General features: G+C 45.3%; 1 protein-coding gene across 2 annotated transcripts in view; it reads left to right on the forward strand.

Annotated features, from left to right (window-relative positions):
• The first annotated feature begins 5,742 nt into the window (after window positions 1-5,742).
• The window catches only part of prkcz (protein kinase C, zeta), a 197,049-nt gene continuing 189,015 nt past the window's right edge, over window positions 5,743-13,776 (forward strand). Inside the window, exon 1 of one of the 2 annotated variants that reach the window (XM_030422231.1) lies at window positions 5,743-6,045. In XM_030422231.1, the coding sequence (XP_030278091.1) occupies window positions 5,969-6,045 (77 nt within the window). In that variant the 5' untranslated portion in view covers window positions 5,743-5,968. The remainder of the gene's footprint in view (window positions 6,046-13,776) is intronic. The other variant, XM_030422233.1, reaches the window with a different exon arrangement.

Below are 13,776 nucleotides of genomic sequence, written 5' to 3' on the forward strand. Positions count from 1 at the left end.
AGCTGTAAATACTGAATGGAATAGACGCCATGTAACAATAGAACAATATTTTATTTCATGAATTATATAAAATGAACAATTATGAACAAAAAAATTTAAATTAACTAAATAACAACAGAAATAATGTAAGGATTGTCCTCTGGAGCAGAGAAGAGCCTCTCCATCCTCTCTGCAGCCTCATGCCCTCCTCCTTCATCCTCCCTCCTCCACTTCCTCATCGGCCCTGGCTGGCTCTCCTCCTCCTCCTCATCGTCGTCATCTTCCTCCTCCTGTTCACTTGGCCCCGGTGTGTCCTCAGGGATGGAGGCAGTTAGGACAGAGGGGCAGTGGAAGGCCTCTGTCCTAACACCTCACCCATGAGGCCAATCCTAAGGCAGTGGAAATCAATCACGTCAGTAATTTTCAGCAAATTATTTATTAACTTTCATGGGAAAAAATAAATATAATTTAGTTTCCACATCATCAGTCAAACCTGCAGCTACTTTGTACTTGTTCTTTAAATGGGCCCACTTGTTTCTGGCCTGCTGGGCTCGACCTTCCCCTGCAGGCCTGTTGTTTCCAGAACTGTTCTGAAAACAGAGAGAAGCAAGAGAAAAGGTAAACACAAGATCACATTAACACAGGGATGCAAAGATGTACAAAAAGTGACATCAGGACTAAAAAATCGGCTATTTATTATGTATTGTTTATTATTTATTATTAATTATTAATTATTAATGATTGCCTTACTTCCATCCAGCCGGCGGAATGTTCCGCCCTTGGAATAAATCTTCGTTCTGACCTCGGACAGTGATGAAGCTCTCTGTTTGCTCCCTAAAACACAATGAAATGTAAAAGATGTTTTGTGTTACGTTAACGGACAAAAGAGTTCTAATACAGCAAACAAATATAATGATCACAAGGATAATCATAAACGTAGCTCTTTATTCAAACGTTTAACTAGACTTTGCAGGAGTCACAGCTTGATCTAAATCTGTTCATCTCATTTATGTATACGAAGTAAAACGAGTTTATAACATCTCCACAGTCACAATAAGTTATACGATATAAGTTAACCTCTGAACATGTAACACTTTAAAGTAAAATATTTTAAGGCTTTACTTGCAAAGGCATCAAGTTGAGCATTACCAACGTATTTTAACTGATATTTTGAGGTTTTAAGGTCCCTTGAAGTTTAACATATCTCATGTTTAACGCTCAAATGAGTAAAAACCGAGTATAGACCCAATACTTACATTTAAATGAGAGATCTGTGCCACTTGAGGTCGCCATTATTTATTTATTTTTTCTCTTTGGGCGCGCAATGAATCTTGGGCAATTTATAGCTGCGAAGGATAGTAGCATAGTGTGTGTCCTCCAGGAACAGGCAAAAGAAGGCAGCATTTGTGGGGTGCATTTGGAGGACAATTTGAATTGGGACAGGCATCGCGCGGCGTAGTGACGTAATTGCACTTCAAATGCGCACTCCGAAGGATGCTGCCCCCTGCCCTAGAGTCCTACAGTCTTTAGGCTCTCTAGTCTGACCGACCGTGCAACGCATCTAATGCGTTAGGGGTTAGGAAACAGAGAGGATCCGGTTGTTAGAGACAGACATTAAATATTTAACTGTCATGTCACAGTAACAACTTTACATACGTTGGCAGCTGTAAACACTCATAAAAACATTATAAAATCAACCCTGTGGTTTCCGACCTGTATACTGAACATATACGGAGTAGTTAACGTTTCTAATCATCAGAGAACGTTACAGACGTTTTTTGGTTCGTCTCTGTTTCCTGAATATACCCGTACGTGTGTGAATGTGCAAATAGGAGACATTAACTTATAGCACTTTAGCGACGTCGACGTGACGTACGGTACAGCATAACCTTCAGTTTATTACAGGCAACAATGAGTGTAAAAGTGGTCGTAAGTGGTCTGACTGTGAGACTGCAGTCTGACCCACACTCTTCAGAGCGGCTTCATTACGATCAGTAAATGTTAGAGCATTTGCGCACTGGAAAAAAATGTGCGACTGATTTGACCAAAAACGAACCATGGCTGTCTTGACCGCGGTACAGAACTGGACATGTTGGTGATTTCCCCGCTGTTTCTGAAAACATGTACCACAGTCTATGCTACTAACACAGCCTTCACACTCTCCTCTTGTCCCATCTCTTGCTCCAGCATCGAATATGCACACCGCCGCCCCCCTAACGTATTAGATGCGTCGCACGGTCGGTCAGACAGGGGCTGAAGAAGAACAGAGGCCGCTGACATCACTCTCCTGCGCCGCGTGGGATTGCGATCACAAATTGAATTTTGGAACATTTTTTGCGGAGGTGGGCATGAAAACGAAAAAGCAATTTCCTCTTGTTTCCATTTTAGTCAGCCATTTAGCCATTTAGAGGAGCGCTATGTAGGTAATGACACAAACTCAGAAATGTTTATCTCTTCCATAAACGAATATAAAATATGGTCCAGGAACACTGTTTGAAGCTAGAAAGGTGGTAGAGCCCGCCACATATAAAGAAAATAAAACAGTATAAAACTGTAATTGATTGTGAATAATTTATATAAGGAGATAAATTATTATTTTCAGTCATTATAGTGACACATGAACTGTAGGGAGAAATAGGCGGAATGGAATGTTACTTGCAGATCCTCCTAAAGCTCTTTACTGTGGCTGCTGAGCTAAAAGAGTCAGTGTGCACCCTGTCTTTCATTTTCATTTTTAAAAAGCATTTCTGCTGTCAAGGCCATCAAATACTTTCACAGACGGACTAAAGCCCTGCCTGCAGGCCTTTGCTGACAGCAGTACTGGAGGCAATGACACTCTAGCACACACTTTGACGTAACACTTATACTCACAGCCTTCATCATCATACTTATTGATTACTTACCCACTCAGGAGAGGGACTTGGACAACATCAGGAGAAGGTGCAGCCAAAATCACCTCAGCAACTTCTGTCAGTTATGTGGAAAGGACAAAGTTAAACCACAGGATACATGTGATGCAGCTGAGACAGAACTCATGTTCCAGGTAATACTTGGACCCCAAAGTGCAGGATGGCCCATCACTGTTCTTACCTGGCTGTTGATGATGACACTCTGAGGACAGAGCTGATATTCATCTGTTCCATAGAGTCAGTGACTTCACTCTCCAAGGCTGCAGACCTCTTGTTAATCTGCCTCACACCATGTCCCCAGCAGGGTGAGCCTTATATTTGCTGCTCATCTTTACATGACCAAACCTCACAGATCAGCTGAGGTGGGATGAGGGGAATAGAAGCTGGAGGCATTGTTAGATGAGGACTGTTTACTTTCCAATATTTCCAGTGATTTTCATGGAAAATTTGTGTTGATACCTTTCAGGCGAAATGCAAATAAACTGGTTCATGAATGATAAATCCCTAAAAAAATCATCTTCTGCAGGGGCTATTTGTCCATTACCAAATACAAACCAGAAACCAAAAAGCTAATGATGCACCATGGGAAAGCATCGCACACAGGTGAACACAGGTGAACAAACTACTTATCGCTACAAAGAAAATTAAATAAAATATGAACAAACACATGGTCTTTAATTCATTAAACTATACACACATGCATACAAAACAGATGATGTATAGAGTTATTAATACATAATAATCAAGTCAGAAAAGTAAACTATTGCTGGTGGAATGTTGAGGATGTGCTCAGGAGTCTCACAGCCTGAGGAGAGAAGCTGGTTGTATGGTAGCAGATCCTTCTGCAACTGTGATGCTGATTCACAGGAACCAAAACAATAATCATATACTAAAAAGTCCGACACCTTCACTACATAAATCAACTTAAAACCTATTCCACTCATGTGATCATGTACCCTGATGTCCATGTCCACGACACATTTGTTTGAGAGCTGAATGCAACACATGCAGCAGCAACCAAAGCAGGCTAGCATTCAATCTGAAATCTAAGTGAAACATATTACCTCAACAAAAACTGTTTTCAATTTTAACTTGACTACGTTTCATGATTGTTTATTTTTTTTATTCCTGTCAGCAAATATTATTTGCAAAAAATGTCGCATTTTCATTTTCAAAACATTTAGTTGTTCCAGAAAATCCAAACAGATGTAAATGTGTGATGCACTAATTCAGAGTGTCACACAGCGGTGAGGTCTTGTCTTGGTTTTTTGTCTTGTGAATTTCTGTTTTATTTTGAAAATCTAACCTCCCTATCGTTTCAGGTCACTTTTCCACCTGTTCCCCTCTCCCTCATGTGTTAAATAGTCTGTGTCTTCGTTTGTCTTGTGCCAGTGTGTCTCGTTCCTGCGTGCACCCCAGCCCTTTGTCACAGCCTTGCCTAGTTAAGTATATCAAAGTTCATGTTGATTTTGTTCTGGTTTTCCTTGTGCCTCGAGAAGGGTGATTTTTGTTTGTAAATTTTGATAGTGTCTTTTGATTTGGTATTCATAGTCAGCCTTTTGTTTTCCTCCATTTTGGAGCACCTTATTTTCCTGAGAATTTCAGAGTAGATAGTTTGGCCTCTGTTTTCCTCCTCTTTTTGGAGCGCTTTATTTTCTTAGTTCTTAGATCAGTGTTTTGTTGATCTAGTTTTAGTTTTCCTCCCTTGTGGAGCGATTTTGATTTATTAGAAATTTTCCTTCCTCATAGTTTTGTTGTGTGTTTGCCTTGCCTCTGCTTTTTGGAGTAATTTTGATTTGTTTATTTTGTTCTGCCCTTCTGAAAGTGCAGTCACGTAAGGTTTTATTCATTTGTCTCTCTGTCTTGAATGCCCAACTATTTTCAGAATAAAAGTCTGTTGAATTTTGATTCAGCCCTGCATCTGAGTCCTCTTTTTATTCCAGGCCTGACACAGAGCCTAAGGATTTCTAACCGATGGTTGATAAAGACTTTGCACTTTGAAACTAATCATAATCTTTGTTTTGTCTTTCTGGAGGCATTAAAGTGGGGTGACTGTGGCTCATGAGGTGGAGTGGGTCGTCAAGCAATCGGAAGGCTGCTGGTTCGATCCCCTGGATGCAGGATGAAGTGTCCTTGAGCAAGACATTGAACCCCAAATTGCTGTGCCCTGATGTTGGGCATTTGACTAGAGACTGGAAATGCCAAGTCCAATGCCTTGTTGTTCATCAGTCAACCAGCAGGTGGCGCTTGACAGCTGCTTTCTGGTAGTTGAGGTCTCGACCACCATACTGTGTTCATAGTCTATTCTTGAGTTGTCTTCTCCTACAGCACACTGAAATACATGTTTACATTCAGGCTTTTCAATAATTGTTGAAAGTTGTTCAAAATCATTTACACAAAATCTTGCTTACATTGATTATTATATCAGGGAATTAACAGACTTGGCCTACATGACAAGGAGACTAACACTGAGAGAGATACTACCATGAAGGTCATGAGGAGTCATCAGTGAGTATACATGTCACCTGTGTGAGGATATCAGAGACTGTACGAAATATACCATCATGAAACCTAAAAGTTTGTCATAAACTCAGTCTGCACTGACCAGAAGCGGTGCCGAGTCCCTTCCCTGCGTACCACACACTTCTGCCCCGGGGCAGTCGACAGGCCCCGTTAGAACCAAGGGGACAGGAGAATCTGGACTCGGTAACCATAGTGAGCCAAGAAACTGTGTCAATCTAGCCAGAGCTCGCTCACGCGGAATCAGGCGTTACGAGATTTCAGTTACAAAATAAAAGCCCGACTCTCAACAGAATCAGCATGTGTTTTAATTTGAGACGTGAAACCGGAAACGGTGATGTTAACCGGGCTACTTGATTAAGTCATCCACCAGAGGAACCTCTTATGTCGACTAAACGAAAGAAACTTCAGAGTACCTCGACAAGTTTTCCTTCGGGAGTGTTGGATCAGACGTCACCTCTGGCTGTAAACTTTTATCCTCCAACATGACCGGATGACACCGCTAATCTGGGCCAGTCCCGTTACCGTTGGGCTTCTAGGGAGGTACACTTAACAGTTCAATGCATATGCTAGCGTCAAACGGATCCATAATGGACTTGGACTCGGAGTTGGTGAAAATTAAAGCACACTATTGTGGGTAAGTAGCTAGCCCGTGCTAATGAGCAGTGAGTAGTCAGGTGGTTGGCTGTAACAGGAGCAGACACCTGTTGAATGGAGACTGGTGCTAGTGTAACGGGAAAGTAGTTCGGGTCGTCTTGAGGTTTCGACATAGATAAGCTAGGAGTGGCACTGCACCTCTGTACACCTGCCCAATATCAAACTCAACTGGGCATAATCAAAATATTATAACTGCAGAATGTTTCTGAAGCATTCCTACAAGTTAAGGATTATTAAATACTTGATGTCATTTTTATTTTATTAGCATTAATACCGTGTGTGTGTCCTCTCCTGAGGCGTCGTAGAGCTCCTGAAATCTGGTGGTAACTAGGTTACAAGCCTGTCTCTATAATTGTTAAAGAAAATTAAAGGTGCACAATGTTGTTTTTCATTTTTTTTAATGTCTAAACAAACTGTACAAACCCTCCGATTAAAAACAAAACTGAAAAAAAAAGAAAAAAAGAAACTGACCAACTGTTTTATTTTGTTTATGGCAGACCATGTCACCTTTCTAGCATCAAACAGCGTTCTGGGACCTTATTTTCCTCTGAGAACAGCTTGTTTATTCAGGTTTGGAAAAAGACTGTATCTGAGTTTTTGTTATGGCCCAAATTTTAAGTTTGAATTTCTTATCCCATGTAATTTTTTTTTGCATAAGTTAAGCTTTTGAACAGTAAGTTATTTACACCTAAATAGGCCACGATTACCTGATATTTCTTTTACTCTTTTAAGAAATAAAACATATCTTTACAATTGTGGGTTTGAAAAAGTGCCCCGCTGCTGTCATGCACCATCTTTTATCCTTTGCTTTAGTCTGCGGCAAGTGTTTTAAGTCATTTTTCACTTGTGTTGATAAAAAGAACTGTACTCGTTCTGACTTAGCCTACTGTGATAACCTTGCCCTGACAAAGACGCTAGGATGCTACTAGAATTTCATGCGGTCCTTGAGAATAATGGCAGTGTTTCATTTCATCAGTTCCTTTTTCCACTGGCTCAGCCTCTGCAACACTGTGTATCCCAAACATAGGCCTGCGTTTAGGTCATGCAGTAGTGCACACCTCCCTTCAGTATATGAAAATGGCGATGAGAATAATGAATGGCCTTTGTCACTATCTTTGGATATGTATTACACTGAAACATCAAAAATACATATTACATGTTTCTGTGACTTCTACATCACCAACAGGCTCCGTCTTGCAGGCACTGTACTTGTGGTGGTGCTCTTTTTCCCAGTTTGTCACTTTAAATTCAGATAATCAGTCACCTATACAATTATACAAATTTGACATAAGTTGATGTAGTACCTTTGTATGTGGTTGGTTGGTTTGTCAACAGGATTACACAAAAATTACTGAACAGATTTCCAATGAAGTTGGATGGAGGATGGGTCTCAGCCCAGAAGGGACACAATTAACTTTTGGTGTGGATCCAGACAAATGGACAGATCCAGGGGTCTTCATGTATACACTCTACTGAATGCCACTCTAGCTAATGATTTCCTTTTATGCAAATCAACTGAACTACCAGTGTATCCCGTACATGGACTTTACCTGGGCGGGCCACCCAGGTATATTTGGTGACCCATTTTAGCATTTTTTATGCCTCTGCACCGTCAACAGCCATGATTCAATATTTGGTGGCAAAAGCTCAAAGGTCAATCAAGGTCATTGTGACCACACGATGCCCCATTCTTGTGAATAACATATCACAGCAACACCTTAAAGGGATAGTTCGGGTTTTTTGAAGTGGGATCATATAAAGTACATATTTATAGTCGATCTGTTCCCTACCGTAATCACAGATCAGCGCAGCCTCAGTTTGGAGAAGTCGAGAGCCGCTCCAGCCCAGACGCTCAGCTTTGTACTGCAGTGAACGGGGTCCAGAGAAAAAGCTAAATTTAATCACCTAAAACAAGGCTTACCTAAAAAAAATCTATAATCTTCTGTATAAAATAGTACCCAGCCACAGGTAAATGATCACTCTGTGGGAAACACTTGTCAGGTGTAGGAAGTGAGCTAGCATTGATGTTGATGCAGTTAACATGACTCGGGTGAAAGAGTAGAAAACAAGAAAAAGACTAGAGGTCTGTACTATGAAGGAAGTTCAGCATACCCAGGATATCTGGCTTCACTAACCCTGACAGTCACAATCAACTGTTTATCAACTGGAAGTCCACCCAGGTTTTCTTTGTGTAGCCATTAGCTTGTTCACCTAAAACAGGAGGTATCTGCAGCATATGACCAATGGCAAACACGGACAAGTGTACTGACACTGAACTAGTTAGCTGACATTCATTCAGCATGAATGAATGTTGCTGTAGAATAGCTTCTGGAGTCATGCTGGATTAACAGTAACAGGGTCCACATTATACCGAGACTGGCATACACTGGCTGATTAAGAGATCAGAAAAGGTTCAACAGACTAAAATTTTGAAGCCCGAAAATGAAAAGCCACCTTGTTCATTAGTTAATTAATCCAGTAGCATGCTTAAAGGACCTCATAGCTCAAAATAACAGAGTGCTGAATTGTGTCCTGCTCTTTCATACGTAGGGAGAGAAGGTTTTGTGGTTCTGGTTCAGGAAGTAGAGCAGGTTATCTACCAGTTGGAAGGTTGGTGGTAGCCAGAGAGTGTCCTTTCAGGGCTAGATACTGAACGCCAGATCACTCATTATGGCTGTCATTGGTGTTTAAATGTATATGGCTGAGCACAGAAATACCACATGGCAGTGTATTGCTCCTGATGAGCTGCTTTCATGGCAGCTGCTGTCAAAACTTGTGTGTTGAGTGGTTGACAAGAGGTTTTTCACATGACAAAGTGACATGATGTAGAGTGAATGTTCTTAAATTAATCTAGTAGTTTTGTTCAGATTGTGTGTCGGGTTTAGCAAAGGATCGGTCTAATGGTCAGGACACATGGCCATGTCTCCTTTAAAGGACGGATATAGGGCCCTATAAAATCCGTTTTATTTTTTCCCCAAAAATCTGTTTTATTTTTTCCCAAATTCTTGTTTTTTCCGTTTTAATTTTTGGTAAATCCGTTTTTTTCCGTTTTAATTTTTGGGTATCCAGTTTTTTTTACCTTTTACTTTTATTTTACTACCAAAAACAGTGTTTCTTTTATGTAAATAAGTAAAATGTACACAAATTAAATAGAAATTAACTTAAATGTATTGAGGTGACTAATGACTGATGACAGAAAGAACAACAAGGACGTGCACGTCGCCCGGATCGGCGTCACCGGGGCCCCACCCTGGAGCCAGGCCTGGGGTTGGGGCTCGCAGGCGAGCGCCTGGTGACCGGGTCTTTGCCCATGGGACCCGGCCGGGCACAGCCCGAACGAGCAGGTTGAGCGGTACCGGCTAGAAATAGTCAGGCTCACCTCCACGCACAGTCTGGGCTCTGGAACACAACTCCCTGAGAGAGGCTGGACTCTCTTCTACTCTGGAGTTGCCCGCGGTTTGTCCATAACGAACACCATGTTCAAGCATAAGGGTGTCCATATGTGCACGTGGCACCAGGACACCCTATGCCGGAGATCAATGATCGACTTTGTGGTCGTATCATCTGACCTCCGGCCGTATGTCTTGGACACTCGGGTGAAGAGAGGGGCTGAGCTGTCAACTGATCACCACCTGGTGGTGAGTTGGATCCGCTGGCGGGGGAGGAAGCCAGACAGACCTGGCGGACCCAAACGTATCGTGAGGGTCTGCTGGGAATGTCTGGCAGAACCCTCTGCCAGGGAGAGCTTTAACTCCCACCTCCGGGAGAGGTTTGACCAGATCCCGAGGGAGGCTGGGGACATTACTTCGAGGATCTCCTCAATCCCACTGACACACCTTCCATAGAGGAAGCAGAGGCTGGGGACTCAGAGGTTGACCCATCCATCACCCAAGCCGAAGTCACTGAGGTAGTCCGGAAGCTCCTCGGTGGCAAAGCACCGGGGGTGGATGAGATCCGCCCTGAGTACCTCAAGTCTCTGGATGTTGTGGGGCTGTCTTGGCTGACACGTCTCTGCAGCATTGCGTGGCAGTCGGGGACAGTGCTTCTGGACTGGCAGACCGGGGTGGTGGTCCCCCTATTTAAAAAGGGGGACCGGAGGGTGTGTTCCAACTATCGGGGGATCACACTCCTCAGCCTCCCTGGGAAAGTCTATTCCAGGGTAATGGAGAGGAGAATTCGGCCGATAGTCGAACCTCGGATTCAGGAGGAACAATGCGGTTTTCGTCCTGGCCGTGGAACACTGGACCAGCTTTATACCCTCCGCAGGGTGCTCGAGGGTTCATGGGAGTTTGCCCAACCAGTCCACATGTATTTTGTGGACTTGGAGAAGGCATTCGACCGTGTCCCTCGTGGCATTCTGTGGGAGGTGCTCCGGGAGTACGCGGTCGGAGGCCCTCTGTTAAGGGCTGTACGGTCCCTGTACGACCGGAGCAGGAGCTTGGTTCGCATTGCCGGCAGTAAGTCAGACCTGTTCCCAGTGCATGTTGGACTCCGGCAGGGCTGCCCTTTGTCACCGGTTCTGTTCATTATTTTTTTGGACAGAATTTCTAGGTGCAGCCAAGGGCCGGAGGGATGTGGTTCGGGAGCCACTGGATCTCATCCCTGCTTTTCGCGGATGATGTGGCCTTGTTGGCTCCTTCGAGCCAGGACCTCCAGCATGTCCTGGGGCGGTTTGCAGCCGAGTGTGAAGTGGCTGGGATGAGAATCAGCACCTCCAAATCCGAGGCCATGGTTCTCGACCAGAAAAAGGTGGCTTGATGCCCGAGCCACCTCAGCTGGCTCCTCTCGATGTGGAGGAGCAACGGCTCTACTCCGAGCTCCTCCCGGGTGACAGAGCTCTTCACCCTATCTCGCCCCGCCACCCTGCGCAGGAAACTCATTTCGGCCGCTTGTATCCGGGATCTTATTCTTTCGGTCATGACCCAAAGTTCATGGCATGAGGTGAGGGTAGGTATGTAGACCTTCACCACGCATTACTGCGGCCGCTGCACCGATCCGCCTGTCAATCTCATGCTCCATCCTTCCCTCACTCGTGAACAAGACCCCAAGATACTTAAACTCCTCCACTTGAGGCAGGAACTCTCCCCCAACCCGGAGCAAGCAGGCCACCTTTTTACGGTCGAGAACCATGGCCTTGGACTTGGATTCTCATCCCAGCCGCTTTACACTCGGCTGCAAACCGCCCCAGGACATGCTGGAGGTCCTGGCTCGAAGGAGCCAACAAGACAACATCATCTGCAAAAAGCAGAGATGAAATCCAGCGGCTCCCGAACCAGACCCCCTCCGGCCCCTGGATGCGCCTAGGAATTCTGTCCATAAAAATGAGGAACAGAAGCGGTGACAAAGGGCAGCCCTGCCCGCCATGACAGGCACCGGAGACCTTATGGCCACAACTCTGGACAGCCGCGTCAACAATGGAAGTGGAGAACATGGTCCATTAGGACTCAATGTCCCCAGCCTCCCTTGGGATCTGGTCAAAGCTCTCCCGGAGGTGGGAGTTAAAGACCTCCCTGACAGAGGGTTCCGGCAGACGTTCCCAGCAGACCCTCACAATGTGTTTGGGTCTGCCATGTCTGTCCAGCTTTCTCCCCTGCCAGCGGATCCAACTCACCACCAGGTGGTGATCAGTTGACAGCTCAGCCCCTCTCTTCACCCGAGTGTCCAATACATATGGCCGGAGGTCAGATGACATAACTACAAAGCTGACCATTGACTTCCACCTTAGGGCATCCTGGTGCCAAGTGCACATATGGATGCCCTTATGCTTGAACATGGTGTTTGTTATGGACAAACTGAGAAGTCCAGTAACAAAACACCACTCGGGTTCAGATCGGGGAGGCCGATCATGCCCCTCCAGTTAACACTGTTGCTGCCCACGTGGGCGTTGAAGTCCCCCAGTAGAACGAAAGAGTCCCCAGTTGGAGCACTCTCCAGTACCCCTCCCAGAGACTCCAAGAAGGCCAGGTACTCTGCACCAGAGGGCTGCATTGGGATTGGGTCCCGCTGGGTCCCGCCGGACCCAACCCAAATCTCGTGGGAGCGGGCGGTTTGAACTTTGCTGCGGGCGGGAACGGGCGGCTAAAACAAACACTGCGGGAGCGACAGGATGACAGAGTCAACAAATGAAGTAGAAAAAAAGCTAAAACAAGGTCTCTACAACAGAAAAAATAAGCAAGGCAAGTCTGCCATTTGGAAAAGCTTCTCAATTGTGTGACGGTGCAAAGTTTTGATAAAACAAAGTGATATTTGAATTTATTGTGTACCGTTGTCTATCTGCTGATTGTGTTCTCATTATTGTTTCTTATTCAGGTCTGTCTTAGAAAAGAGACCTTAACCTCAATCACTGCGTGATTATATAAAGGTAGAAAAATAAATAAAATACAGAGGAGGAGAATAGAATATGAAACAGCCTTTATTTCATTAAAAACTAAATGAAAACAACGAAATAGGAGTGCTATTCCTGACCAGTGCGTCAAAAGACACGCAGCCCAGGGAAACGAAACAAACAACCCCATGAGTGTCTTTATTAATTGGCCATAAAATGACGTGTTTCCTCCTGCGGGACAGGAGAAGACACAAAATCAATGCATCTCTATTATTGTGCGGGCATAAATTCTCAGAGTTTTGCAGGTGCGGGTGGGAGTGGACATACACATTGCGGGAGCGGGCGGGAGTGTAACACACACGTTGCGGGTGCGGGCAGTAATGGTCAGAAATTCAGCGGGAGCGGGCAGGAGCGGGATGAAGAAAACAGTCCTGCGCAGGGCTCTTCTCTGCACTGCTGTTCGGCCGGTAAGCCGAGACAACAGTGAGAGAACTATCCCCAACTAGAAGGCGCAGGGAGGCGACCCTCTCGTTTACCAGGGTAAACTCCAACAGATGGCGGCTGAGCTGGGGAGCTATAAGCAAGCCCACACCAGCTCGCCGCCTCTCACAGCCCGCAACTCCAGAGTAGAAGAGAGTCCAGCCTCTCTCAAGGAGTTGGGTTCCAGAGCCCAGACTGTACTTGGAGGTGAGCCCGACTATCTCTAGCCGGTACCTCTCAACCTCCCGCACTAGCTCAGGCTCTTTCTCCCCCAGCGAGGTGACATTCCATGTCCCCATGGCTAGAGTCACTGTCTGGGGATTGGGTCGTCGGGGCCCCCGCCCATGACTGCCACCAAATCACACTGCACCGGCCCATTATGAAACCTCCTGCGGGGGGTGAGCCTACTGGAGGGCGGGCCCACATCGCTCGTTCGGGCTGAGCCCGGCCAGGTCCCGTGGGCAAAGACCTGGCCACCAGGCGCTCGCCTGCGAGCCCCAACCCAAGGCCTGGCTCCAGGGTGGGGCCCGGTGACGCTATTCCGGGCGACGTAAACTTCCTTGTTGGTTTCATATTCATTAGGGGCTTTCGAACCCTTCTTAGTCTGACCTATCACCTAGGACCTGTTTGCCTTGGGAGACCCTACCAGGGGCATTAAGCCCTGGACAACGTAGCTCCTAGGATCATTCAGGTGCCCAAATCCCTCCACCACGATAAGGTGCCAGTTCAATGAGGACGCGGAAGAAGATGGATGGATGGACACCATAAAACAAAACTTAAACACTAATGTTAGACCAAATTACTACCATTACTGCTAGCTTACACATTACCACTGCTGACCGAGAAAAAGCATCTAATGTTGTGTAAAACGATTTCTTGTACTGTCTGCTGATGCAGTTATTAGCT

Source organism: Sparus aurata, chromosome 7, assembly GCF_900880675.1.
Source record: "Sparus aurata chromosome 7, fSpaAur1.1, whole genome shotgun sequence".
NCBI classification, from domain to species: Eukaryota; Metazoa; Chordata; class Actinopteri; order Spariformes; family Sparidae; genus Sparus; species Sparus aurata.